Source organism: Lissotriton vulgaris, chromosome 11 (assembly GCF_964263255.1).
Source record: "Lissotriton vulgaris chromosome 11, aLisVul1.2, whole genome shotgun sequence".
NCBI classification, from domain to species: domain Eukaryota; kingdom Metazoa; phylum Chordata; class Amphibia; order Caudata; family Salamandridae; genus Lissotriton; species Lissotriton vulgaris.
This window is the reverse complement of record NC_141699.1, coordinates 935,816,538-935,841,810: the sequence shown is the minus strand read 5'-3', so window position 1 is coordinate 935,841,810 and position 25,273 is coordinate 935,816,538. Positions and strand designations below refer to the sequence as shown.

Sequence of the window (25,273 nt, the reverse complement as noted above, 5' to 3'; positions counted from 1 at the left end):
CGTGAAGGTTTCAGCTCTACGATCAAAGGCCTTTTCGAATTCTGACCTGAACTCGTCCCAATCGTAGAGAAGTGGATCGTCTCGCCGTACAACAGGAACCGCCCATTGTGCGGCCTCCCCCCTAAGTAGGAAATAAGAAAAGCAACCCTAGCCTGGTTGGTGGCAAACATCTTGGGCTTACACATAAAATGTAATAACACCTGCGTCATAAACACCTGAACTTTCTTGTTGTCCCCATAGAAACGCTCAGGAGGGGCCAGGGGGATTTGTGTGGGCATTTCTACCACTACAGAGGTGGAAGGAGGAGGACTTGACCCAACATCAAAGGGATTCCCCTGCATTCGCTCCATTTTGGCCTTTAACTGTGCGTTTTCGGATCTAGAGGCCCCCACTTCTCTGTTGGAGGCCGCTAGCTCCGTCTGCACCAAAACTAAAGCTGCCCTCACGTCATCAATAGTAGCCATGGTTTCGTCAACACAACCAAGAAGAGAAAACAATCGTAGGCCGATAATTCTGTCAGGCTCGGCGTCAGTTCTCTTCAGGGCTGTGTTGAATATCCAATAACCTCCCCCACACGACTCTACTGGAGTCTGAAGTATATAACACAGACTACCAAGATAGTCCCGTGATCGCGGGAAAGGAAGGGGACAGCGGGGAGGGAGATCTGAAACGACAAGGACAGAGATTTAGAAAACACCCCCCTAAACCCCACAATGCACGTAGTCTACAATACTTTCACATTCCTCACAACATTGACCTAAACCCCTACCTGAAAAGGAAAATTCAAAGGCTTTGTAATTTGGGGAGGAAAGATGGGAGCAGAGATCAGGGATGGTAACCAACTGCAATGACAAATACATAGAAAACACGATGAGCTTATGGTTTCATATGAGGATATGTAAGTCACCAATAACACTACTACATACCACACAAGTCTGGTGTTTCTTTTTAGGTTAGACCAATCCCTTTGTTTCTCGTACCCCTGAATCGTCTCCCCTGTATGTTCAAATACAAAGCGTAGAAAAGAAAAAAGGTTGTGCAAAAGGAAAACACAAAAACAGTAATAAGGTAGTAAGGGATTCCTTATTACACTTCTCGTGTCCGATATCAAGAGACTTAGTTCCATAAACCACAGAAGTCCTATTTGCTCTTGCTCTCCTTACAGTTCCGAGTAAATACACAAGTGCTTAATTGCAGGATGCACGCTGTTCCGATTTAGACTGATTGTCAACAAGCTTCTCCCCGCAAGTCAGAACACGGGTTTACCATGTCATCCAACAGGGAAAAGAAATGGAGAGAGTACCCCTGTTTGTAATCAAAAGGGTTCTCCTTAAATGCAGACAGTCGTGTGCACAACGGATCGGCTACTTCTATTCACCCGACCCAGAACGGGGTGAAAGGTTCGTAGACAAACCATGATTCTCAAAGCAAAAGCTTAACGCTTACAGCACCTTACCGACCAGTCCGTAGTCTTCGTCGAGAATTATCGGCACCGCTGATGATTACAGGATGAGTCTTATTTCCGGGTGTTTGCGTGACGGACGTCGCTGCGTGACGTCGTCTCCCTGCATTCCGGGAAATGTAGTTTGTTTGTGTGGTTGCCATCTATCCCGCAAAGCGCGGACAGCGGCTCCTCACGGCGGTAATCCTAATACATCTAAACGCTTACCTATAGATTCACTCATACATGTTGACAAAGATCAATAGAATAATGTTAAATATATTTATACACCTATATCAACATTACACAGCAGAACATATCCTACTCACTTATGCAGCCATCTTACTCACTTATGCAAATAATTGATCATACTTACATTTACTCAGCTACACACTTATACAAAACATAACTTTATATATTGATATAGAAAGTAACATACTTAGTCTGTTATAAAATCACTGTTACAAGTATACAGTTTTCCAAACAGTCACTCTAACAATCACTGATTTTTATGTATACTTATTTATATACTCCAACTGTCACAGACAGAGCCTTTTCTATTTCTACATTGTTGGACATGAATAATTGAGAAATATATTTACTCATGAACACACAAATAAATAGATTCACTCACCCAAACAACTCTTTCTACATGCAGTCTTAACCTCATATACCTACTAAATCAACTATTTACACATATTTGGACAGTCACAAACCTCCCACCCAACAACACAGGCATTCACTCTCCCATAGAAATACTCACTTAACTAATTAAAAACTAATATAGAGTTTCACATAGGTACTAACCAGCTTATGCAGTAGTTTACTCAACAAGAGACAGAGTGATACAGATATTCACACAGTTTAAAATCACTATCTCATGTCTTTAGTGAGCCACTTTAACTTAAACAGTTACACAGTCAAACACAGTGCTACTAAATCCTCCATCCAGGCACTTATACATCTACTCAGTCTTCAATACAGATTCCTACATATATAATACATATTTAAATAACAAACCAAACCACGTTCACTGGATGATGTCATCAGTGATGTCATTTGAGATGTCATCAGTGATGTCATTAGTGATGTCACTGACCATGTCATGAATGATTTAATATGTGACATCATCAGCAGTGCATTGCGGGCGCGCGAGTTATAGTTAGTACAACTAACTTTAATGGAGAAATTTCAATGGTTTTGTACGAGTGAAATGTCCAGCTATCTATAACACCCCAAAAACCTATGTTTTTTTCAGTGAATGTATATATATATATATATATATATATATATATATATATATATATATATATATATATATATGTATATATTATATATATATGTTATATTATTAAAGGAACAAAGTAGAAATTATAATATATATCAAAATCATTATTTTAATAACATTTTTACAATTTATATGTGTACATAAACATGCACGCATACATATATATGTCTTTTTATTACCTACTGGCGGTCGCCAGTAGGTAGTTATAGTTAGGATTTTTTTCAATGTTAAATCTCAAAATTCTATTTGGAATAACTTTGGCTCCGGTTGACGAATCTGCCTGAAAATTTCCTCAAAATGGCCTCGCGGCGCCCCGGTCCTTCTCTGAAAGTTTGGGGGGGATTTGTCAAGCGGGGGCCGAGATAAAAGAGGGGTCCCAAAACACGTTTTCCCCATGTTAATTTCCATAGGGCGGTCGACCTCACTTTTAGCCCGAACGGCTGAATGGATTTCCACCAAACTTGGCAAAATTGTAGGGACTGGTAGCCCGATGTGCCTTTGCTATGTCTCAAGATATGTGCTCCAGTGGATTTTGAGTAATTTAGGTTCAAAAATATATATACATCTATGGGAGCGCTCCGGGCGTGCCACGCGACTTGCGCACTGAAAGTTGATTGGCTCTCGGGTGTCTGTAAACATTCGAAACAGTCCGGAGCGGCCGCCATCTTGTGTCTCGGTAAAATCGAGACATAAGAGGTGGAAAAATCAAAGGGGGAAATGACCATAAGGGGCCAGGGATAGACCCCCCCTGACCCCCTAGGTTTGATGTGGGGGCCATAAAAGGGCCCAGCGGGGCAAAAAAAAAATTTTTTTGATTTGCGCGGGGGGAGCGCACGGTAGGTGCACCGGGGAGCGGACCGGGGAGCGTCCCATGGGGAAAAATGAATAATAGAGTTTTTTAAAAACTTAGCCTTTTTTTATAAATTGGAGGTAGTTCTAAAAAGAACTGTTTTTTTCTTCTTTTTGTTGTTTTATATTTTTTTATTGTTTTTTTGAACATTTTGTACTTTTTTTGGGTTTTCTGAACAGTTTTATATTTTTGGAGGATTTTTCATGGGGAGAAACGAAAAAACAGGGAATTGAAAATGGCTCAACTGGAGCAAAAAAAAAAAGAAAAGAAATAATTAGGGTTTATTGGGGCATTTATGATTGTCCCCAGCAAGGACAATGAGCTTTACGCTTTGTTCTCCGTAGGAGATGGTCTTCCCACAATATTTACAGATAATTCTGAAATCTGCAAATCGTGGCTGAATGCACGGCGTCTCACTTTCCTCTGGTGCAGACGGAGTGGGTTGCTTCCTTTTTGAGGTGGTGCTTGTGGATTGGGGAGGGTTACTGGCCAGTTCCCTCATCTCTGCAGCAGAATAATTTATTGGATGCTTGCGCTGCATGTGGCGTATCATCGTGTTGTTTCCAAATGAATATTTCTTGTTCGGGTTTCCCCTGGAAAGTTCCACGCCACAGATTCTGCAAGTCACCTTTGCTGCATTTACTTTTTTCTTCCCCTGTGGGATAGAAAAAAACTCCCAAATAATGTGTGGTCTTGGCTGGTATGGGGTATTTTGTTCTTGAAGCCATCTTGAACTCCCCTCCTCCTCCTCCTCCTCCTCTTCCTCTTCTTGTTGACCACCAATGATATCTTGAGGTGGTCCTCTTGGTGGTTGTGGTGGTGGTGGTGGTGCAGATGCACCAGCTGCTGCTACTACTGAAGCTATTATATTGATCAAAAAGGTACAGAGAGGTACAAACAGGTCTTCCTAAGTCAAAGGGCAAAGTCAGAATAAGGAAAAAAGGTGGGGTCTTTCATCCTTTTGAAAAAAAAAATGTATTGAACCAATGAAAAGTGTTATTTTTAGGTCACATGACCAGGGACTTCATCATTATGAAACCAAAACTGTTATGAACCAATGAAAAGTGTTATTTTCAGGTCACATGACCCGACCCGCTTACGCTACGCGCCCCAGGGTGCGTCGCATAAGCGCGTCGGATGCCTACGTTGCGCGATCGTATTCGCTCGAGTGCTTCCGGGTGCGTTTACGCCGTGCATATCACGCGGTCGAGCTACGCGATACGTCACAATCATGTTTTCGTTCGCGATATTGGCGCTTACGGGACGCTCCCCGGTGCGCGCCCGGGGCGCTTCATAAAACTACGCTTTCTGGGGCGCTCCCCGGGGCGCGCACTGGGAGCGCTCTAAGGCAAAACATTTTTTTTTTAAAAACAATATAAAAAAAAATTGGCAAAATTGTAGGGACTGGTAACTCGATGTGCCTTTGCTATGTCTCAAGATATATGCTCAAGTGGTTTTTACGAAAATTAACTTTGAAAAAATATATATTGGGCTACATTGGGCTATATATATATGTTAGAGCCCAAATGTAGCCCAATGTAGCCCAAAGATGGCCACCAGAGACAAAAAACTAAAAATGTAGCCCAAATATCAGCCAGATATTGCCCAAATATAGCCCAATGACAGAATGTCACAGAGTGTTCTAAAGAACAACTAGAGCGCTAACAGTCTTACTTATAAACTGAGACTTATAGTTAGGGATTAACATTTAAAAAACCATTAAAATTCACTGAAAAAAACATAGGTTTCACACCAATATAGTTAGGAATTAGCATTTAAAAAACCTATGAAATTCACTGAAAAAACCATAGGCTTCACACCAGTTATAGTTAGGAATTAGCATTTAAAAAACCTGTTAAATTCACTGAAAAAAACCATAGGTTTCACACCAGTTATAGCTGGAAATTTTACTGACATAAAACCATTGAAATTCCACGTTATAGTTAGTTGGACTCACTATTACTTGCGCGTGTAATGCACTGCTGATGACGTCACATATTACATCACTCATGACATGGTCAGTGACATCACTCATGACATCACTGATGACACCATCCTTGTGACAGAGTGACCGACCTCCTTTCAGTGTAATGTAACCCTAGAAACACATATTCAAAAATAGAAACTAACATTTTCAAAAAAATAGAGATACCCATACCAGTTACAACAACCAATTCAGTAATACCACCATCTATATACACATCCACTCATTCACCAACAATTCTATATAGTCACTCATACATATATTCACTCATCATATGTAGTGAAACACCTATACATCCTGTTACACACCGACAGTCATCCAAAAGTTACTCACACACATACTCACACATGCATTTATTTGCATATACAGCTATACACCCACTACCACTTTACTTCTAAGGAAACTTACACATACTTACTCTCTAAAACAATCACTTATAGAAACACATACTTATTTAAACAGGAACTCTTACAATCTCTCACTCTCACATATACTCACTTATATACATCAATACTCACATATACTGGATTAAAACATATGTCGTTACTGATAAAGACACCAGTGAGACAGTCATTCACTCACTAATACACACATATACACACTCATCCACCCATACAGTCCTGCACATATGCTGTCTACAAAACACATACAAACAGTGAGTCAGTCATTGATGCATCTATGTGCTAAGTAATAACCCCACCAAACCATACAGACACTCATACTGATACTTAAAAAACATCTAATAACCCATATACATACACAGGTAGCTACTCACCAACCCATGCAGCCAATTATACACAAAGTGAAACACTGACACATATATTTAAATATTTAAACATTACTCACCAATATATGTATTCACTAAGATACACTTAATAAGCCAGTTAACCAATCAATTTTATTTTTTAAAAACATCCTTTTAGACACTTATTTAAACATTTATTCTTCCATCGACCTTTACATATACATATATAAAACATATTTATTTTTCAGAAAGACACACTTTCACTGGATGGTGTCATCAGTGATGTCATGAGTGATGTCACGGACCATGTCATGAGTGATGTTATATGTGACGTCATCAGCAGTGCATTACACGCGCAAGTTATAGTGAGTCCAACTAACTATAACGTGGAATTTCAATGGTTTTATGTCAGTAAAATTTCCAGCTAACTATAACTGGTGTGAAACCTATGGTTTTTTCAGTGAATATAAGTATATATATTTTGTCTATTATTTAAGTATATTTAATTTACATCATATTATTGTTGCATGCTAATATATGTGATAGCAACTATTTTTAATTATATATATCTTAATGACATTTTTGTATATATTTTTCGATATTAGTGTGAAAATATATATTTTTCAATATGTTTTACTTACCATTGTATGTGTAGGAAAACAAAACTTTTGTAAAAGATATTTTTGACCCAATATTTTTGTATCACTTTGTTTAGGGCTTCAGTATATTTTCAGTGAACCACGCCTTTGCTGTTAAAGAAAGCCTTTGCTGTAGCTCCCCATGAAAATCTCAACTGTAAGGTGCTCTGCCTTCCATGCTCTCTTGGGGCATGATAACGAATTTGGTGGTCCTCCTGTCGGCCATCCACCACTGAGCCAGCAAGGGGACTGCCAAGCCCGTAGGGCACCCACCTGCCGGATTATGAGTTTAATCCATGGCTGGCGGTGCACTGGTGGTCTGTTAGGCTCATATGAGAGCCTTAACAGCAGACCACCTCTGTGACAGCACCTGCAGCACGTTCCTGCACAATGTGGCATGCACCATGTCATGCATGCCACACCATGCTCGAATGGGAACGCAATTCCATGGGGGCACAACATGTGTCCATCGCATGCACCCCCAGGCCAGGGATGCAGGAAGCCTTGTTCGGGCCCCCTTTGTTGCCTCTCCACCACCCTTTTTATGACGGGCTCATTGCCACGAAATGTGCTGTGTACAGCAACTCTTAATTTGCTCAGCGGTGCCCCAAAAGCACTGCCAGCATATTGCTGCTCCTGTCCACTGCAGCGGGATCCTGTGTCCCAGCGAAGGTGGCAGTCGTGGGGTGGTCTGACCCACACACTTAAAATACTGCCGGCAGACCTGCAGTGGTGGTTGTGGTTCTGAGGACCACTATACTCGCTAGAAGGTCCTTGGTGTAGCGCATAGGTATTAGGATTTTAGATTTCAAATGGCATTTTGAAACATGCAAGAAATTTTCTTTTTATTCTTGTTACATATAACATGTCTGCTTTCTGATTTTATAATATTCTTTGTAGTTGTTTCAGACGTACTGAGAAACAGATTCTTCCTGTAGTAATAAATACTTTTAATTAAAAATGTTCAATCTTGTTGATACATTGTGTGTAATACAGTGACTAAAGAAATAAGGTTTGTTTTTGTCCACAGTTCCCCTGATCCTTTTATGGGATTGTTAGTAACCCAAAAACATTGCTTCTATGTCACTTACACGTTAAATAGTGTTTAACGGAACGACAATACCAGGCCTTTCACATTCATCGCTGGTGCGTTAAACTGAGTCTACTCGTGTCACCTATGGGTGGGAAAGCACAAAGAGTTGGTTTCTTGAATGCTCTCGGTGGCAAACTCTGGAATACTCTTCGCTCAAGCTTGGTTTCAGAAACCAATCCATAAATGCCTAGACATTCCGAGAAACTAAACTGTTGTGATTGGCCTTTGACTGAGAACCAAGGTCGTGGAGGCCAGTGATTTAGGAAGATAAATATGGGGATTATGAAGCATAATCAGATTCTTCAGGTCATTTATCATGTTATTTCTTTTGCCATTTCACCCAATATTGTTCTGCATGCTATCATCCTCAAGTGGCTGACAGTTGATGTACAGAGCTCTGTAAAATGAGTACATAAAGATGCAGCAATAATTACAAAAGAGCTACCTAAAAAATACATAAGTAAATGTTAACAAACACAAACATTGAGACAGCCTTCATCAAATTTGGAATCAAAATATTGGCCGGTGTATCCACATAAAAATATAATTCCAATGAAAAAATATATAATATTAATTTAAGAGAACAAATTAGCCTGCTTTGAGATTGCTTAGCCATTAGCTGTAGCAATCAAAATACATTTGTATGAATCAGTTTTGACAATAATGTTTAAAGTTAATTCTTCAAAGTAAATGTTTAAAGGTTTGAAGTCATTTCAGATATGCATGAGCCATTAATGAAAACTGAGTCAGGCACTGTATTAGAACTCGATAACCCGAAGTAGTAAATGGGCACCCGTGTAATACTCCTAATAATGGGTGCATGTTTACTACTTTTAGGAACTTTTAAACTTATCTGCACATTTGTGTGGAAAGCTGCATTAGACTCCGGTTTACAGACGCAATGCTGGGAATGTCCTCCATTTTCCCATTGCGGAATTATACGAAGCATACATAACCCTTGGACCCTTGCAACTGCACATTTTTTCTTTTATTTGTTTTCTATTGGGAAACCATTTTTCCCTCTGAAGAAACCTCTTCCCCAACTACCCTTCCATATTTTTAGGTGATTCTTTCCCTTCCCATCCTTGAATGTTTTATTATATTTCTTTGCCAGAGCAAAACTCTGAACATTTCCTTGGTTTGGTTCGGTTCAAAAACTTTATTCGATTCAGAAAAGAATCATAAAAGTCAAGCATTTACATTTACAGACATAATTTAGAATTCATTTTTAAAAGACAGTCTTAAAATTAAAACACTAAACTGGTAATACACATTAATTAATGTAATCACAAATAGGACCCATAACATTTACTTTCAATCAAATTGTGATGATTCATAAATTATTCATACTAGGGTATGCATCAAAAGGGCAAAGGAAAGAAAAGTCATGATACAACAATATACATGGGCAAAGACAAAGGTTCTTGGGGCCAAATTAACCATACCGTTTTCTGATCAAGAGTGACACTCGTATAAAGTTTAACATCGCACAACAAACACCAGATGATGACAAAGATAACAAGTAGTCATAACCCTCATTATAATGACATGGTTGCTTTTCCTTCAGAATGGGTTTAATAAACCTAATTCTCGGGTCCTTATATAAGGGACAAAAGAGAACAACATGCATCGTGCTTTGGCTATCTTTATTGTTACAGGGACAAGGGGGCAGTCTCTCACACCAACCCCCTTGTTTAGGAAACGCAAAAAGAAAGTGCGAGATGTTTAACCTAAACCTTGTCAGATAGAATTGCCATTGCACATGAGTTGTGAAGGTTAAATAAAACTGATGCTGTAAAGTAACCATAGGACCGTAAGGCCTAACCAGGGAATGTACAAGTGAGGATTTCCAATAACTTGATTTAATGACAGTTTTAATGTCTCCCTGTATTTTTTCAGGGTTATCGAAAATGTCACCCAGACCTATTTTATGGAGCATTTCATTGACATAAGATAGCCAGGGGATCTGTTTCATATTTTCCAGTTTTAAACAGTCCCAGAGGATATCTCTAGAAAGCTGCAAGTCCTCTGATAGCCATATTTTGCCCCATAATAGTAAGGGTGAAAGGCGAATGGTGTCACTCACGTAACTCAAACCGATTTCATCATGGGCAAATTTATTTGAAGAACCTGATGGAATAGCCAATACACGCTTTATAAATTTGTTCTCCATAATTTGTATCGTGTCAGGGCTTTCAGTCCCCCAAACCCCGGCCCCATAAGTAGCTACCGACAAACATTTTGATTTGTACAGGGTTTTTAAATGTGTAACAGGTTTTTGGCCTAATTTGCCACAGAAGCGAAACAGACCTTCTATAGAGCGACTGGCACTCTGGACTCGAGTCTTCATTAACGGGGCCCAACTTAATTTATTATTAAAAAGGTTTCCCTTGGTTAACTGGAATTTGTGAACGCTGCAAAACTCATAGGTTTGTGGGTGTTCACTAACTTTCAAGGCAAAGCGTACCTGGATCAATCCCCACCCTTGGTGTGGCGTTTACTACTGCGGGTTGTGCACCTTCTGAGAATTCCAGACAGGCATACACGTGTTTACCACCAAAATGGCTTCGCAAATCAGGCAGAACCAGCTTTTATAATAGACATGACTTAGAGAATCTTTACACCTGTCTGCAAATAACAGCTTGTGAGACCCATTTGCAGTACTGGCTGCTCCCAAAGTGGCCACAGATATCACACAGAAATATAACAGTTTATTGCCATGATAAGAAATGAATCATGTGCTCCGTAAATAGAATGTGGAAAAAAAACTTACAAATTGTAGTTGCTGATTGTCCATATGTGTAATTTGTACCATATACAGTTTCCAAAGCTTCCACAGCAGCTTTTGCAACAGCATTCTGAATTGGAAGAAATTACTTTTAAGTTTTCGAATGTACAAAGACTGTGAAACATTTGTTGATAACTCTAAGGTGTTTAGTGGAGCCTGATAAATAATATATTTAACTATGCGATTGGTGTAAGTAATAACCATCAAATAAAAACATCTGCAAAGTTGACCATGTACTGCACTGAATTATGCAGAAATTGAAAGGAACAATTAGAATCACCGCTTTCATATTTTGATAAACAAAGCATGCATGAGAAGAACAATAAAAAGTAACCTGCCTTTCTGCCATTCCTTCTAGTTGTACTGTTGCCCTGATCTCTCCTCCCACCAGTCTCTAATTAGATGCAGAGAAACCTTGGTATGGCCAAGTTTAGCTTTTAAAAATCAGGGGCCTCATTTATGAAAAGTGACACATCGCTGCGTGAAAACAGCGATGCGTCACTTTTCATTGCGCCCTCCTTGCGACACCAATGATGCGTCATATTTACATTATAACGCATTATTGCTCAAGGAGTTACAGATACGTCAGTATTTCTGACGTATCTGTAAGCGCAAAAGTGACGCATTGCTCGAGTGTGTCACAAAAGTGACGCAACTTAAGCAATGCGTCCTTTCACATGGGGCAAGCCCCATGTGAAAGGGTCTGCGTCAGTCTTACGCCTGCTGTGAGGCAGGCGCAAGATTTTGACGCAACGGCGTTCAAGAAGTGATGCAGTGAAATCTCATAGATTTCACTGCGTCACTTCTACGACCCTTTCTTGCGTCAATACGCCCCCCTTGCATACATTATACCTGGCGCAGGTATAATGTGGCGCAGGGGTTTACAAAGTGCCGCATCTACCTAGATGCGTCACTTTGTAAATATGGTGCAACAAGGCGCATTTTTTACGCCACTGGTGCGTCACAAAAAGTGATGCACCACCGGCGTAAAAGTGACGCAAGGGCTCATAAATGAGGCACCAGGTGATTAGCCTACGGTCATGTCCTATGGTATGCTCTGTGTGGGGTGGTTCTACACATGTGTGCTCTCCTCAGCGTGTTGAGAGTGCGTGTAATCCTACAATAGAGAAGGAACTAACCCACTTGTAACCCTCTGTTTTCGGTCAATACCAGGAAGGTAAGAGGTGCTCTACCCTCACATAGGTCACCCAATGTGTGGATTCAAGCCCTACCTCCCATTTTATCCATTTTCGGAGGAATGAGTAGGCCGCCCCAGAGTAGGGAAGCCTAGTAATGGAATGGCGGGTGCAGATGATGCTTTTGGGCAAGTGTATCAAATGTATTGTCTCTCAGCTGTCATCACTATCCTAACTAAGAGCGGAGCGTCTCTATTGGGCTGGGTAGTCAGAAACAACAGCCTGTTTAATTTTCTCTCCTGTACTCAATTGTGTTGCCCCAGGAGGTGGCCTGACAACCATTAGGCTGGCCATTGGATCTGCACTGTGTAGTAAAACCCTTTAAAATCTGAGGCTCCAATTCCTCCCTAGTCTTTGGATAGTCAAGTTTGTCAGGCTCACTCTGCGCTGGCCATCAAGAAGGCAGAAATACAATGTAGGGATCGTTAAATGCGAATTCACAAATGGATATAATAGGTGGTGAAGCATTAGTATTTTTGTGACATTTATTAGCCCTGGTAATGTTAAAGGGAGGGTGGACCAGAAGGCCATTTGAAAACATAAGGCATTAATTGTCTCACCCAGATTACCTTCCAGCAAGTCCGGGTCCTTTTGGTACATTTGGATACCCAACTATTGAAATGTATGAGGTGCTCATTGACTCTCCCTATCTCCCAAGACAAATGGTGAGTAAGGCAGTACTTGTTGAAAGTTAAATAAGTAAGATTTAGCATGATTTATGGGCAGGCCAGAAGCATCACCAAAGGTTTGGACAGTATGGGATATAAGGGCTGTGATATCTCAAACATAAAACAGCATATTGTCCTTGTATAAGGAGACACCTATCCCTCCATGCAACAGGATTCCCCAGGACTGACCATACAAACGAAGCTTAATAGCCAGGAGCTCCATATCAAGTGCAAGCAAATGAACGCCTTGGATCAAAGCGGCAAGGATGCCATAAAATCAGCAGACCCTCATCAAATATGTACAATCGAGGGTGTTGAAGGTCTTCTCCAGATCCATGGCCAAGCCTGAGGATTGGGTCAGATAGAGAGTGTTGTATTTAATACCTGGGAAAACCTCTGTATTTTGAGGGAGGTAATGCAGCAGGGGATAAATCTGTTTTGATCCACATGTATAATAAGCTCAGGTAGGAGAGGAAGCAATCGGTCAGCTAAGAGTTTACTCATTATTTTATATCCCCCATTCAGTATGGAGATAGGACACTGTTTGTGTGTCACATCTGTGCTTAATTAGCGATGAACCACAGCTTTATTTATTGATACCAGGAGGCCAGAGTGGTTTGATACACTTTAAACAGCCTTGCCACTAAGAGAGGCTGAAACATGGCACAAAAATCTATAGGCAGGCTCTATTTGACTTAAAAGCCTTCCACTACATTAGGGGCAGAGAAGGAGTACTCTTACTCTCCTGAAAGTCATTGACGATCGTGTTCTCAAGTCTTTTTGGATAATCAGGACATCCAGCCATAACAGCTGAAGGTTTCACGTAGGGATTGGAGTTGGTATTGTCCCCCAATAATATCCAATCTCTAGGGGGTTATGACCGGAAAATGTCTTGCCTATGTAGAGTGTGTGGTAGATACTTGCTTGAAGAATTCTGGAACAGACAATCCAATCTAAGAAAACGTACAGCCCATGTGGAGGTGAGTAAAAGGAGTATTCTCTCAGCCCTGCATTCCTGCAGCTCCAGGAGTCTAATAGGGACCATTCATGTATCCAAGCACTCATTGCCCTAAAATTGTGCACTGTAAGTGAACTGGGCACCAGTGGGTGAGAGTGATCAAGGTCTACATAAAGACACTTAAAATTGCCCCCAGTGCCCAAGGTATATCCACCCATTCAGCTATCTTTCTAGATAATACTTCCAAAAGGTTGGCTTGCAACATTCCGGGGATACATTCTACCCAACCTTATTAGGTGGTTATCCTGTCATCCTTTAAGCAAGGCGTAATAACCGTAGGCTCAAGTTGTTGTTCTTCCTTGGTAAAGGGTTTGCCCTGCTTGATCCAGATCTCTGTGACCCTAGCAAACACTGTATGAGTAGTATAAAACAGATTGTTCCTTCTATTTATGTCTCAATCTGGCCCCTTCTGCTGCTGTTAGGCGAGTCTCCAGTAGGAGCTCTATACTGTCCTCTCACAGCTTTAGCTGTCAAAATTGTATAGCATTTATTGACAAAGCCCCATCCCCAATCCCCTAACATTCCAAGTAGTAAACATGTATTTACCTTTGACTGTCATGCCTTCTTAGCGTAGCATGAATGACTAAATTTCGGGGGTGTATGGCCCCCCCTAGTGCTACTTGTGGAAGCCCCTCTAATCGACCCCACCCTCAAAATAATAATAGGACCCTCCAAATTAATAACCTACCACTCTCGTCAAACTCCAAATCAGTTGCAGAATGGCAAACAAACCAAAACCGTACAGCTCCAAAACCATAACTGTGAACAATAGAAAGACAAGGGTGCGGTTACAGCTTGGTGTAGGTCTTATAATCCAGGAGAGACTGGTGTCTCAAAATCTATCAGAGTGCAGCTCATCTAACGGGTCACTATGTCTTGAAGGTGAAATGCAAGGGGAACATTGAGAGCCATCAACACCTAGCTTGCTCATCTCATTGAAACCAACTTCATCCTGGACACCTCTCAATTCAGATTCTGCAGCAACCACAGCACTGAGACTGCCCTCCTCACTGCCACTAACGACATCCATGGCCTCCTCGAGCAAGGTCAAATGACAGCCCTCATCCTGCTGGACTTATCAGCAGCCTTCAACATTGTCTCCCACCGCACACTAGCCACCCTTCCTCTCAGAACGGACAGAGATCAGAGTACCCCAAGAATCATCCCCCAGCCCCATCCTCTTTAACGTCTACTTGGCCCCCCTAGCAACCATGATCAGAAACCATGGGCTCAACATTGTCATGACACCGAGCTCATCCTTTCCCCCACCACAGACCCCGACAGCACCAGGCACAGTTTCCAAGAAGGGGTGAAAGCTGTTGCAACCTGGATAAGGAACAGCTGTCTGAAACTAAACTTGGAGAAAACAGAAGCCTCATCATGGGTTCTGCGCCCTCAGCATGGGATGACACCTGGTGGCCGCCCACCTCGGAAACCCACTCATCCCAACTGACGATGCACGTAACCTCGGCATCATACTGGACTCATCACTCACCATGAATCACCAGATCAACGCCGTCTGCTCCGCATGCTTCAACACCCTCCGCATATACAACTGGCCAACATAAACGTTGTGGCTAACTTGTGCCAACAAGTGGGTAAAGCAACAACATCTGCAAGCGCCACTACCAACACATGTATACCCCCAAACACCAAGGGGGTAGGAAATGGGGTTAATGTTTATCAGCCGGCTGTTAAAGCCCCAACAGCGCCCCTAGCTAATAGCAAACAGGTGCAGAAACCTGCCCTTCAACCTGTTCCCCAAGTTCCCAAATCAATCCCAACGCCCTTGCCAAAGCCACCTTATAGAAAACCCCCAATCAATCTAACTCCAGACTCCTTCCCCTATGTGGCAGTTCTCATCAATGTACCACCTTTACCCCCAGGACAGAGAGAAAACTTCCAGATGCTCAAAAACAAGACCATGCACTGGTTAAAGGAAAATCGCCCTCTGCCGGGTGGTATAGATGGGCTAATAATAGGGGCTAGGAGAATTGACTGGATGGGCTACACACCAAAAACCCTGGGAGGGGAATGTATAGTGGTTAATTTTCAAGATCCTAGGGTGGTGGGATGGATAACAAGGCAGGGATGGGGAACAAATAAGGGCGGTATTGGTATTGTGGACCTCACCTTCTTTTACCCCAGACCAACAAGTGTAGCTACAAGCCTACTAAACGAGCCCATAATCCCCCCCATCGCGCAATGGCCAGCTGTTTCATTACCTCCCTCCCATGCTAGTTTTAATTATACTCTACATACACACAATAATCCCCACGTAAGATGGCAGGACTTGGGCTGGGGATATTGACACACTGGTACTGACAGCATGGGCGGAATTTTAAAAGAAGTAGAGGCGTTGGGTGATGTCTGTGTTAATACCATTGCTACAAATGTAAAGGAGAACAACATCGAGGCTGGGTGTGTGGCCGAAGAAGATGGCCTTAGTCTAGGAACATCAAATTCAAATGCCATATACCCTGTAATGGACGATTCAGTTGTGGGCTCAATGGATGACTCAGATAGGCTGGCTAGTTTAGTGGGAATTTCTATGTCATCCCACGAATCTCCGCTTGCCAAAGCTCGGGAGGGAACTAATGCAGATATTGGCACCCTTTTGTCTTGGAATATCGCAGGGTTGGCCAGCAAGCTGGACTCCCAGCTTTGGGTAGATTTTATAAGTGGCTTTGACATTTGTTGTTTCCAAGAAACCTGGGCTTGTGATCCACTCTTTTGCTTAGGTTATGTGAACTATTATATACCTGCCATCAAAGGGGTAAGAGGGCGGCCAAAGGGCGGCCTAACTGTGTGGGTCAGACTGGGTTTGCATATTGACATAAAAAGCCTTGACCTGGGAAAAAGTGATTTACAAGCCCTTAGAATCTCTGTCGCAAAAGGCAAACCAATAGATTTATATAATATCTATGTGAGAGGTGGCACAGTAACAAATCTATCCACCATCGAGTTGATGTCTGATGTTATGGAGGCCAATTCCCAGGGAAATGCAAAGATAATAGCAGTAAATTTAAACAGGACCTTTGAACCCTTGAACTGTACAAACGACCTCAACGAGTGTGAAGAGGATAATCTCTGGGGAGTACCATCTTTAAACTTACAACCTGTGAAGCGATGGACAAAAGAGATTTTACTGTTAAATGGAATATGTTTGGAATATGGTATAAGAGCCCTTAATGGTAGGACACCTGGTGATAGGGAGGGCAGTTTCACTTTCGACAATGGTATCAGCAGGAGCCGAATTGACTACATATTGTGTAGTCTCCAGCTGTGGAATGGGGTTGTAGACATGGTGGTTAGACCCCGGGTTGAAAGTGACCACAACCCCCTATGTGTGTCACATAAGTGGTGGAATGCAGGTTTAGGATACCCTACTGAGACACACGAAGAAACCCCTCATTTAAGTAACGATGAGCGAAGGCTAAAATGGCCCAGGGTGTTAGCAAACGAAGTCACTATGACATACATCATTAACAAGGTTGATGGTGCAATTTCTGAGATAGAAGCTGCCGTCCCAGTGGCTCCCGGGGACAATTTTATCACAGAAATTCACAATAAGTTATTCTCCTCTTTAAGACCATGCTTTTTTATAAAGAAAAGAAAAGGGAAGAAAACTAAAGAAGTGGGCAGGTGGTTCGATAATCATTGCAGAGCAGCACGTCTAGATCTGGGGCAGGCAATAAGGAACAGGGATCGTGCTGCTGTGATTAAGCATAGGAAATTGTACAAAGCAGCCATCTATCGTGCAAAAAAGAAATGGGATGAAGACCATTGGGCCCAATTAAAAGAAGCCTCCGATAGTAATGATTCAATGTTATTTTGGAAAATTATCAAGTGGGGCAGTGGTGCGGGCCCAGCAAAACCTGATAATAATGTACCAGTGGAATCCTGGGTCGATTATTTCGGGCCGCAGTACGCGGAAAGTAATATATCCGTGACAGCAGAAGATATAATCCCGGCCTATGCAATCGAAGATTTATTCTCCCTTAGTGAAGCAGAAATTGCCATCAGTTCTGCGAAATGTGGGAGGGCGCCTGGCCCAGATGGTATCCCCCCTGATATTTTTAAACATGATGTGGCTAGATGGGCAAAATATATCCTGCTCGTAGCAAATGCCCTAGCTAAGGGGGCAGTGGTTCCAGACATTTGGAAAGGCGCAACCATTATTCCCATCCACAAGAAGGGCGATCGCTCACTGCCTGCAAATTATAGGCCCATAAGCTTAATAGCCACTGTGCAGAAAATAGTCGGAAGAATGGTAACAAACCAGCTAATGGACTGGGTAGAAGACAACAGCGCCCTCTCCCCATACCAAGCGGGATTTAGACGAGCTACTAGTACCATTGACCAGGTCTTTCGCTTCACAATATTGAGGTGGAAAACCGTTGAGCTGGGAAGGGGCAGCCTGTACGTCGCGTTTGTCGATCTGCGGGCTGCGTTCGATCTAGTCCCCAGGTACAAGCTATGGTCGGTACTCCAAAAGCTGGGGATTTCTGCAGAATTGCTAACACTAATTATGCGACTGCACAAATCCAACTTTGCCAGAGTCCAATGGGGAGGAAGTAGCGAGACAACAGTGGACTTCCCTGTGGAAAGGGGTGTTAGGCAAGGTTGTTCTATGGCCCCCCTACTTTTCTCGTTATTTATTAACGGGATAGTTGAGAGAATGCTGAGGGCTAGTGTCGATGCCCCTTCGTTGGCGGACACCAGGGTTCCGATCCTGATGTTCGCTGACGACACTCTTATTTTGTCCAAGACTCCCATGGGGCTGCAGCGTGCATTAAGCATTTTTGATGCTTTTTGCACGGAGCACGGGCTAGAGGTAAACGTAGGGAAAACTAAACTAATGGCCTTCTCTGCTGGAAGTAGAAGCTATCCCAAGATAACCCTAAATAACAGCAGGCTCGACATAGTCAATGAATTCACATATTTGGGAGTGCAGATTGCGGGGGGGACTGGCTGGACGCATCATGTGAATAAAGTAGTCCTAAAGCACCAGCAGCTATCAGGTGCCTTAAGGGGGGAACACCGTAAATCAAAAACAAAACCTATAAAACCCGCACTGACAGTGTATGATGCGAAGGTTTTGGGTGCCACCTTATATGGCGCTGAACTATGGGCTTGGAATAGTCTGATGGCTCTTCAGTCCTCCGAAAACAAGTTCATGCGCGGGATTACTGGACTTCCACAGAGCACCCCTCTGATCCCATTGTTTATGGAGCTTGGTAGACGCACGATCATCGACAGAGCTCGTTTGCGACCAGTTCTTTACTGGAGACGCCTCTGGACGACTCCAGAAATAAGACAGTACGCGGAGGGCTTTTCGTGGATAATCAAGGAAGATATCTTCCACAAGATAAAATGGTTAAAACATCTGAAGACCATGTTGGTAAATCTAGGGTTTTCAAATCTTTGGAACAACCCTGAGGGAGAAACCTTCCCAAGCAAAGAAGCCCTCAAAGAGCAATACTGGGATTGGGTGGGAGGCAAGATGCTGAATGACACCAGGGCAGATTCAATGTCTGGTCGTTTCTTGGAGACCAAAATTTTACCTGTCCTAGAAAATTACTGGGATAACATCACGGTACCAATGGACAGGAAACTTATTTTCCAGTTAAGGTCAGGATCTATCCCCCTTAAGAAATTGACATCTGGTTGGCACAGACCCACTGATAGCCTATGTCCTGCCTGTGAAAATGCCGAGGAGAGCCTAGGCCATTTTCTCTTTTCATGTAAAGCCTATGTGAATCCAAGGAGGAAATGGCTCTCGCCGGTATGCAAAAATTTGGGGACACGCAATAGCTCCGTGGCCCTAAGAATCCTATGTACAACACGCCAGGATTCGATAGTCATGGGTGTCGCCAAATACATGGGTTGGGCTTGGGCGATAAGACGACGGTCCTTAGGGGATTGCAGGTAATTTAGGGATTCCTTTTAATAAATTAATAAACTTTTATGTACTGGTATAAATTGTTTTATCTGTAATGTTGTATGAGCTGCACTGTGTTTAATGAATTTTTACTCTGTATCATGTATTTTGTGTAACTGTTCTGATTTTATGTGCTTTTATGAGAATTGTCTCGAATAAAGCTTATACAAACACTATGCAAGACATTCAAGTGGATACTCCCTGACTCCAGGAAAACCATCACTCATGCACTCATCACCAGCAGACTGCACTACTGTAATGGCTTCTATGCCAGAATCAACAAAAAATCCTCTCAAAACTCCAAACCGTCCAGAACACTGCAGCCAGACTAATCCTCTATATCTCATGCCACAACCACATCACCCAACACCTCCATGACCTCCACTGGTTCCCCGTCAGAAGAAGAATAACTTTAAATCTGCTCATGCACACCTAGAAGGCCCGCCACAACACTAGAACCCAATACCTCAATGACCGCATCTCCTTCTATGCCCCCAAGAGAAACCTTCGCTCAGCCGACCTCTCCCTGGCCACCGTCCCAATTTCTACAGGACCAGCGCAGATGGTAGGTCCTTCTCCTTCCTCGCAGACAAGACCTGGAATAAACTCCCCCTTCAACTCCGGTGGAGCCAGACACTGCACCAATTCAGGAAGGACCTCATGACCTGACTCTCTAAATGAGCATTGCCTCAGCTTGGCATTCAAGGATCATCTTGTCTCCAGGGGCTATACTCGTTCACCAGATATTTGAGGTGTAACTAGAGGGCCAGTATGCAAGTCGTCAATGGAGTCAGAGCCTGTTGTTTTGCCTTTGGGTCTCCCGTGAGAGGTGTTGGGTCCGAGTCATGCAGGATAACCACTATTGCAAGGGCCACTTTGTGCTCATCCTGGATCTGGGCACGTGTTGGGACCACCCCATGTGGAGTCGGTGATTACGTGTGTTGGAGATCATTGTGGTGCGCTCCCTGATGCTCAACTGAGCCTGGTAGCAATCAATCCAGGCTCAGGCATCATCCATGTTGATATATAAAAGTGGAAGCACTGGTCGGGAATCATTTTTAAGTTAGATTGGAAAAGGAGGGCATTGGTTAGGCCAATCTGCCTGAGTTTCTTTTTGACACTCAGAAAGGAGGCCCCACGCCTCAACCTTACTACTGTGTAGTCCAGAAAAATCAAGATCCTGAAGTTATCAAGCACTAAGGGAGGCCCTGAATGTGCCCTATGGAGTATCACATCTCGGTCCTGTAAGTTGGACTCCTTGGCCACTAGAGATTACACTGCATCACTCACAATGCCCTAGATATGTCTATTTTCACTTACTTAACTAGGAAACTGAAAATCTATGATGTCCAAAAAGGATCTAGAAATGGCCAGTGCCTTCTCCTTGATCCTCCTACATAAAAAATTACAATATAGGAAGCAATATTTCTAGGGCAGTGCCACAAGAATTTAGATTGCACAATCTCCAGATCCTTGTACCACCTCATTCCTTTCAACTTTAAAAAACAAACTCAAAATCCTCTTGTTTCATAGACCTCAATGTTCCATAGACCTTTCTACCCAGTTGATGAGTGGATTATTCTGCTTGGGCTCTGCTTTTCACCTTTGTTCCTCTGCCTAGGTTCAGCCCCTCATCTGTGTTCATCGCTTTCCATTCAAGATTACCTTTAAACCAGATGTCGAAAACATTGTTGGACTCCTGTTGGGTCCTGTATTTTCTCCTTCACCTATGTAATGCAATCCTGCCTCAAAGATGTGCTCCAACAACTGTTTCTTTGGCTTCTCCAGTGTTGTGTGCAGATCGCATGTGGACCTTTGTTCCTGATGTATGTCAAGTTGTGGAAAATCAATAACTACTATAGGAAATGGAACAACACCAGTCTCACAACAAGTTTGGGTCGAACAAGATTAAGATACTGTACCACTGATATGTTGAAATGTTACTATACTGCATCAGCTACTAGGGAAAATCTTGGGTATGTCTCATCTCCTCTAGAACTTCACCATTCATGAAAAATCCATGTAAATGAAAAAACTGTGTGCATTTTTTAGTTCATGTAAGAGCAGAGTAACTGGAGTTGTATTCTGTTTGGTCTGCTAATGTGAACACTCATCAGAGAATGCTGAAAGCCTGAGAAAAACTCAACTTGATGGCTATACTTGTTGCTATAAACAGACATCTCTTGTGTGCCTTCTCTCGTATCTCTGTCTTCGTTCCCCCTTCTTTACCATAAGGGGCCAAACACAGTCTTGGATGGATTCAGTGCTGCGAAACAAGAAGGAGACTGGTGCATTTTATGTTGTTTCCCCAGCAACATTTGAATTTACATGTTAGTGTTGACTTGACTCAGCCATTGGATAAAAGTGCCTCAGTGGGTGAGATTTAGAGAAACCCAAGGCCAAATCCATCAATTTCTTCCTCCAATCCAATCTCTGATTATCTGGCTGAGAAGGACCTAAGTGTAAGCCTGTTGGCCCATTTCACTATGTCAGCTAAATGTCTTGGGTTGTTTTCAGGAAAGTCCAGGAGAGAGTTTGTATGTGGGAATACGGGTTTTTAATTGCTTCTGGCAGCTTTGAGCTAAGCATCTTCATCTGGAAAAAAGTTGCATGTGGAAATTCATATCTCGTATACCACCACAAAATATGACGGTGGTCCTCTAGTTTGTCACCCTCAGAAGACACATATGCCTGCCTTTTTATAAATTCTCTTGCATGCATTTCCATAGTCCTTCAAATGTTTTTGAATACTCCACAAGTTGTAGATATTGGCTTCATTTTGAAGGCCATACCCCTTGGAAAGCCAACATACTTTGCCATAATCCTAAACATATGAACTAACTCGCCTATACTAGAAGATTATCATCCTCTATAGGTCCTGTTTGCATCAGAACATTTCCCAAAGGATGAATATTGAAATCAGGATGTAGAATTAATTCTCAAAAAATGATATTTCTATGCACCATACATTGGAATTCAGAAAGGTACCACCATTATCTTTGTTTGCATTATTTTTGTTAGTTTTGCATTTCTTCTTTCTCTTCTTCTTTTTATTCTTCTTTCTATTACTATTATTTATTTATGTATGTATGTATTTATTTATTTACTTAAATATCATTCAGCACAAGTGAGTTTTGATGATCTCTACTTTACTTTCATGAACCACATTACTTTCTTAGGGAAGTTCTTCTTGCATTATTTTTCACTTGAGCATCTACTCTCCCTCTAATAATAACATTTCATTAAATAATGCAAAATGTTTGTTTGGGTGAATTCTATTAATTAACAGTCAGCTCCGATCAATTTCCCATTTTCTCTTCTTTGCCGGGCAGAGCTAACATGCATTGTCTTTTCCACAGTCATTTTTAAATTAGTAACTTTTCTTCTTCCTTGACCAAGTTAGCTATTTCTAATTTATTTCCAATTAAATGCTCACATCATTGTTTAAATCTCATTCGCCTTTCAGAAAGGTTGCATCTTGAACCTATTTCTGTATCAAGTTTTTCATTGGTGTCTCATTGTGTATATTAGTATAAGGTTGAATATGTTTTTACTTAGTAGAATTATCATTGTTTTTACCCTACTCATTTGCTTTCCAATGTTCACAAACCAATATACTGCAACTGCTTAAATTTGAAACTATTTGATGATGGTAAATTGGACTTTACACCACTGGAGATACCCCTTGCCCTCCCTGCAAAGTTCGACTTTTTGACGTTAAAAACTGTATTATTAGTTTGTGCTGACTCAATACTATCTTCACTTCCCAGTGCCTGTGACCTCTCTGAACCGTAAAACAAGGAACGCCAGACTGGTTTCGGCCTTATTGGCCTCTTCAGTTGGTTGTAGCTTGGCTCCAGTGGCATAGTGAGAAAGTTACCCATGTCTGGCTATACACTTGACAATTTAGGGCATAACTACAATTGAAATCCAACACTACTCTAGTGTTGCTCAGATTGGAATAGTAAATCTGACCCCTACAAAGTACAATAATTAATTTACTGTTGCAGACGTTGAAGTGGGAATAGGAAGTCTACCACTTTCAAAGTCTATGACTTTTCCTACTGTTGCTCAGGTTGGTGTAAGCCAGTATATCTGCCCCCTCCAAAGTACAACAGTTTCCCTACTGCTGCTCAGTTTTGAGTGAGAATAACACATTTCAATCCCCTAAATCTGACAATTTCCCTATTGTTGCTTAGATTGGATCTGTAATAGTAAATTAGAACTCCTCTGAAGACCAACATTTTCACTACTAATGCCCAGTTTGAAGTGTAAATAATAACCCTGAAACCTCCAAGTCCAGAGTAGGCCCCATGATAATATAGTGATTAATAAAGTGATAAATGGCTGTAGACTCAACTTGACCCCAGAGGCCACTCCTTTAGTCACCATTCTTACAAGGGTTCCCCCACTCAGAGAGCTTTGTTCAGAAACCACTATGGATTTGCTACATAAAACAATGTACTGGTTTGATCAACATTCCAGTAGTTGGACCAAGGTTTCCTCACACATTACAATGGCTAGACGAGTGGGGTGGGTTGTCATAGACCCAAACAGTCTGCTGGAGACTGTATTGTCGTTAATTTTGACGGTGCAGACATAGAGGACCAGTTATTTAGGGATGGCCCAAATGAGGATCTGGGGGGAATTAGGGCCCTCCATCTGGGCTTTTTCCATCCACCACCCAAGGAGGTACAGCCATCCGGTAGTTCCTCCAGGGGGCCTAGGTCCTTAGTGGTCAGACGGGTTGCTCCACTCTCCGTCCTAGCCCCATGGAGGAGATTTGCGCTGATACGTCTAACTGGAGCTTAGCACGGGTCCTGAAAGTACCAATTTTGTCTACTGGGAAAGCTGAAGAAGGAAATAGTCTAGCCTGTCAAAATGGATTCCTCCCCCTGTCCATACTAGATGAAAATGATTGACTGGAGCAGCCTTGCTGCCAACAAAGCTCCACCAGCGAATCTACTAAAGGACAGGGGATAGAAGAGAATAAAATGCCTAATTGTAAGATTATCAGTTGCAACATTGCGGGCTTGAGAAGCAAAAAAGATGACCCCAGGTGGATTAACTTCCTGAAAGATTATGATATAGTTACTCTACAGGAGACTTGGGACACGGAAAACAATTTCTTGGTGGATGGGTTCAAATCATACAGGGTTCCTGCCAGACCTTCTCAGTCAGGGAGAGCAAAAGGGGGCCTCCTGATGTTATTCTCACTCAAATTGTCAGGTACACATAGGAGGGTGGAAGCGGGGTCCCATAATTGTCTGGAAATTGAATTTACTACTCCTAATTCAGGCAAATCATTGTTTGTTAATTTTTATAATTCGGGAGATGGTAGCTTTTAAAACGAACATTTATGAAAATTGAAATGTTTTAGAGTAGTTCAGATTGAAGCAAACCACTTATTATTCAATGATAATTATGGGCGATTTCAATATTCATTTTTGTGAGTTGAACTGCCAGGTAGATGATTTTTTAGGGCCGGAGAACTCATCCACTCTCCATTTCGAGCATACTCAGCATGGGTAATGTCTGGAGGAGCTTTTGGCCGCAGTTGACGTTTTTGAGACAATTTGTTTTGATCCAGATGAGGGGATTCCCACCTTTAAAGCACAAG

At 42.1% G+C, this 25,273-nt stretch overlaps 1 protein-coding gene across 2 annotated transcripts in view; it reads right to left on the bottom strand.

Annotated features, from left to right (window-relative positions):
* LOC147683705 (mast cell carboxypeptidase A-like) overlaps window positions 1-25,273 on the bottom strand; it is a 193,770-nt gene that overhangs the window by 35,809 nt on the left and 132,688 nt on the right. The window contains exon 10 of one of the 2 annotated variants that reach the window (XM_086944893.1): window positions 10,813-10,897. The exons of the other annotated variant lie outside the window; for it this stretch is intronic. Coding sequence (XP_086801019.1) covers window positions 10,813-10,897 — 85 coding nt within the window. The remainder of the gene's footprint in view (window positions 1-10,812; window positions 10,898-25,273) is intronic. 2 annotated transcript variants of the gene reach the window in all.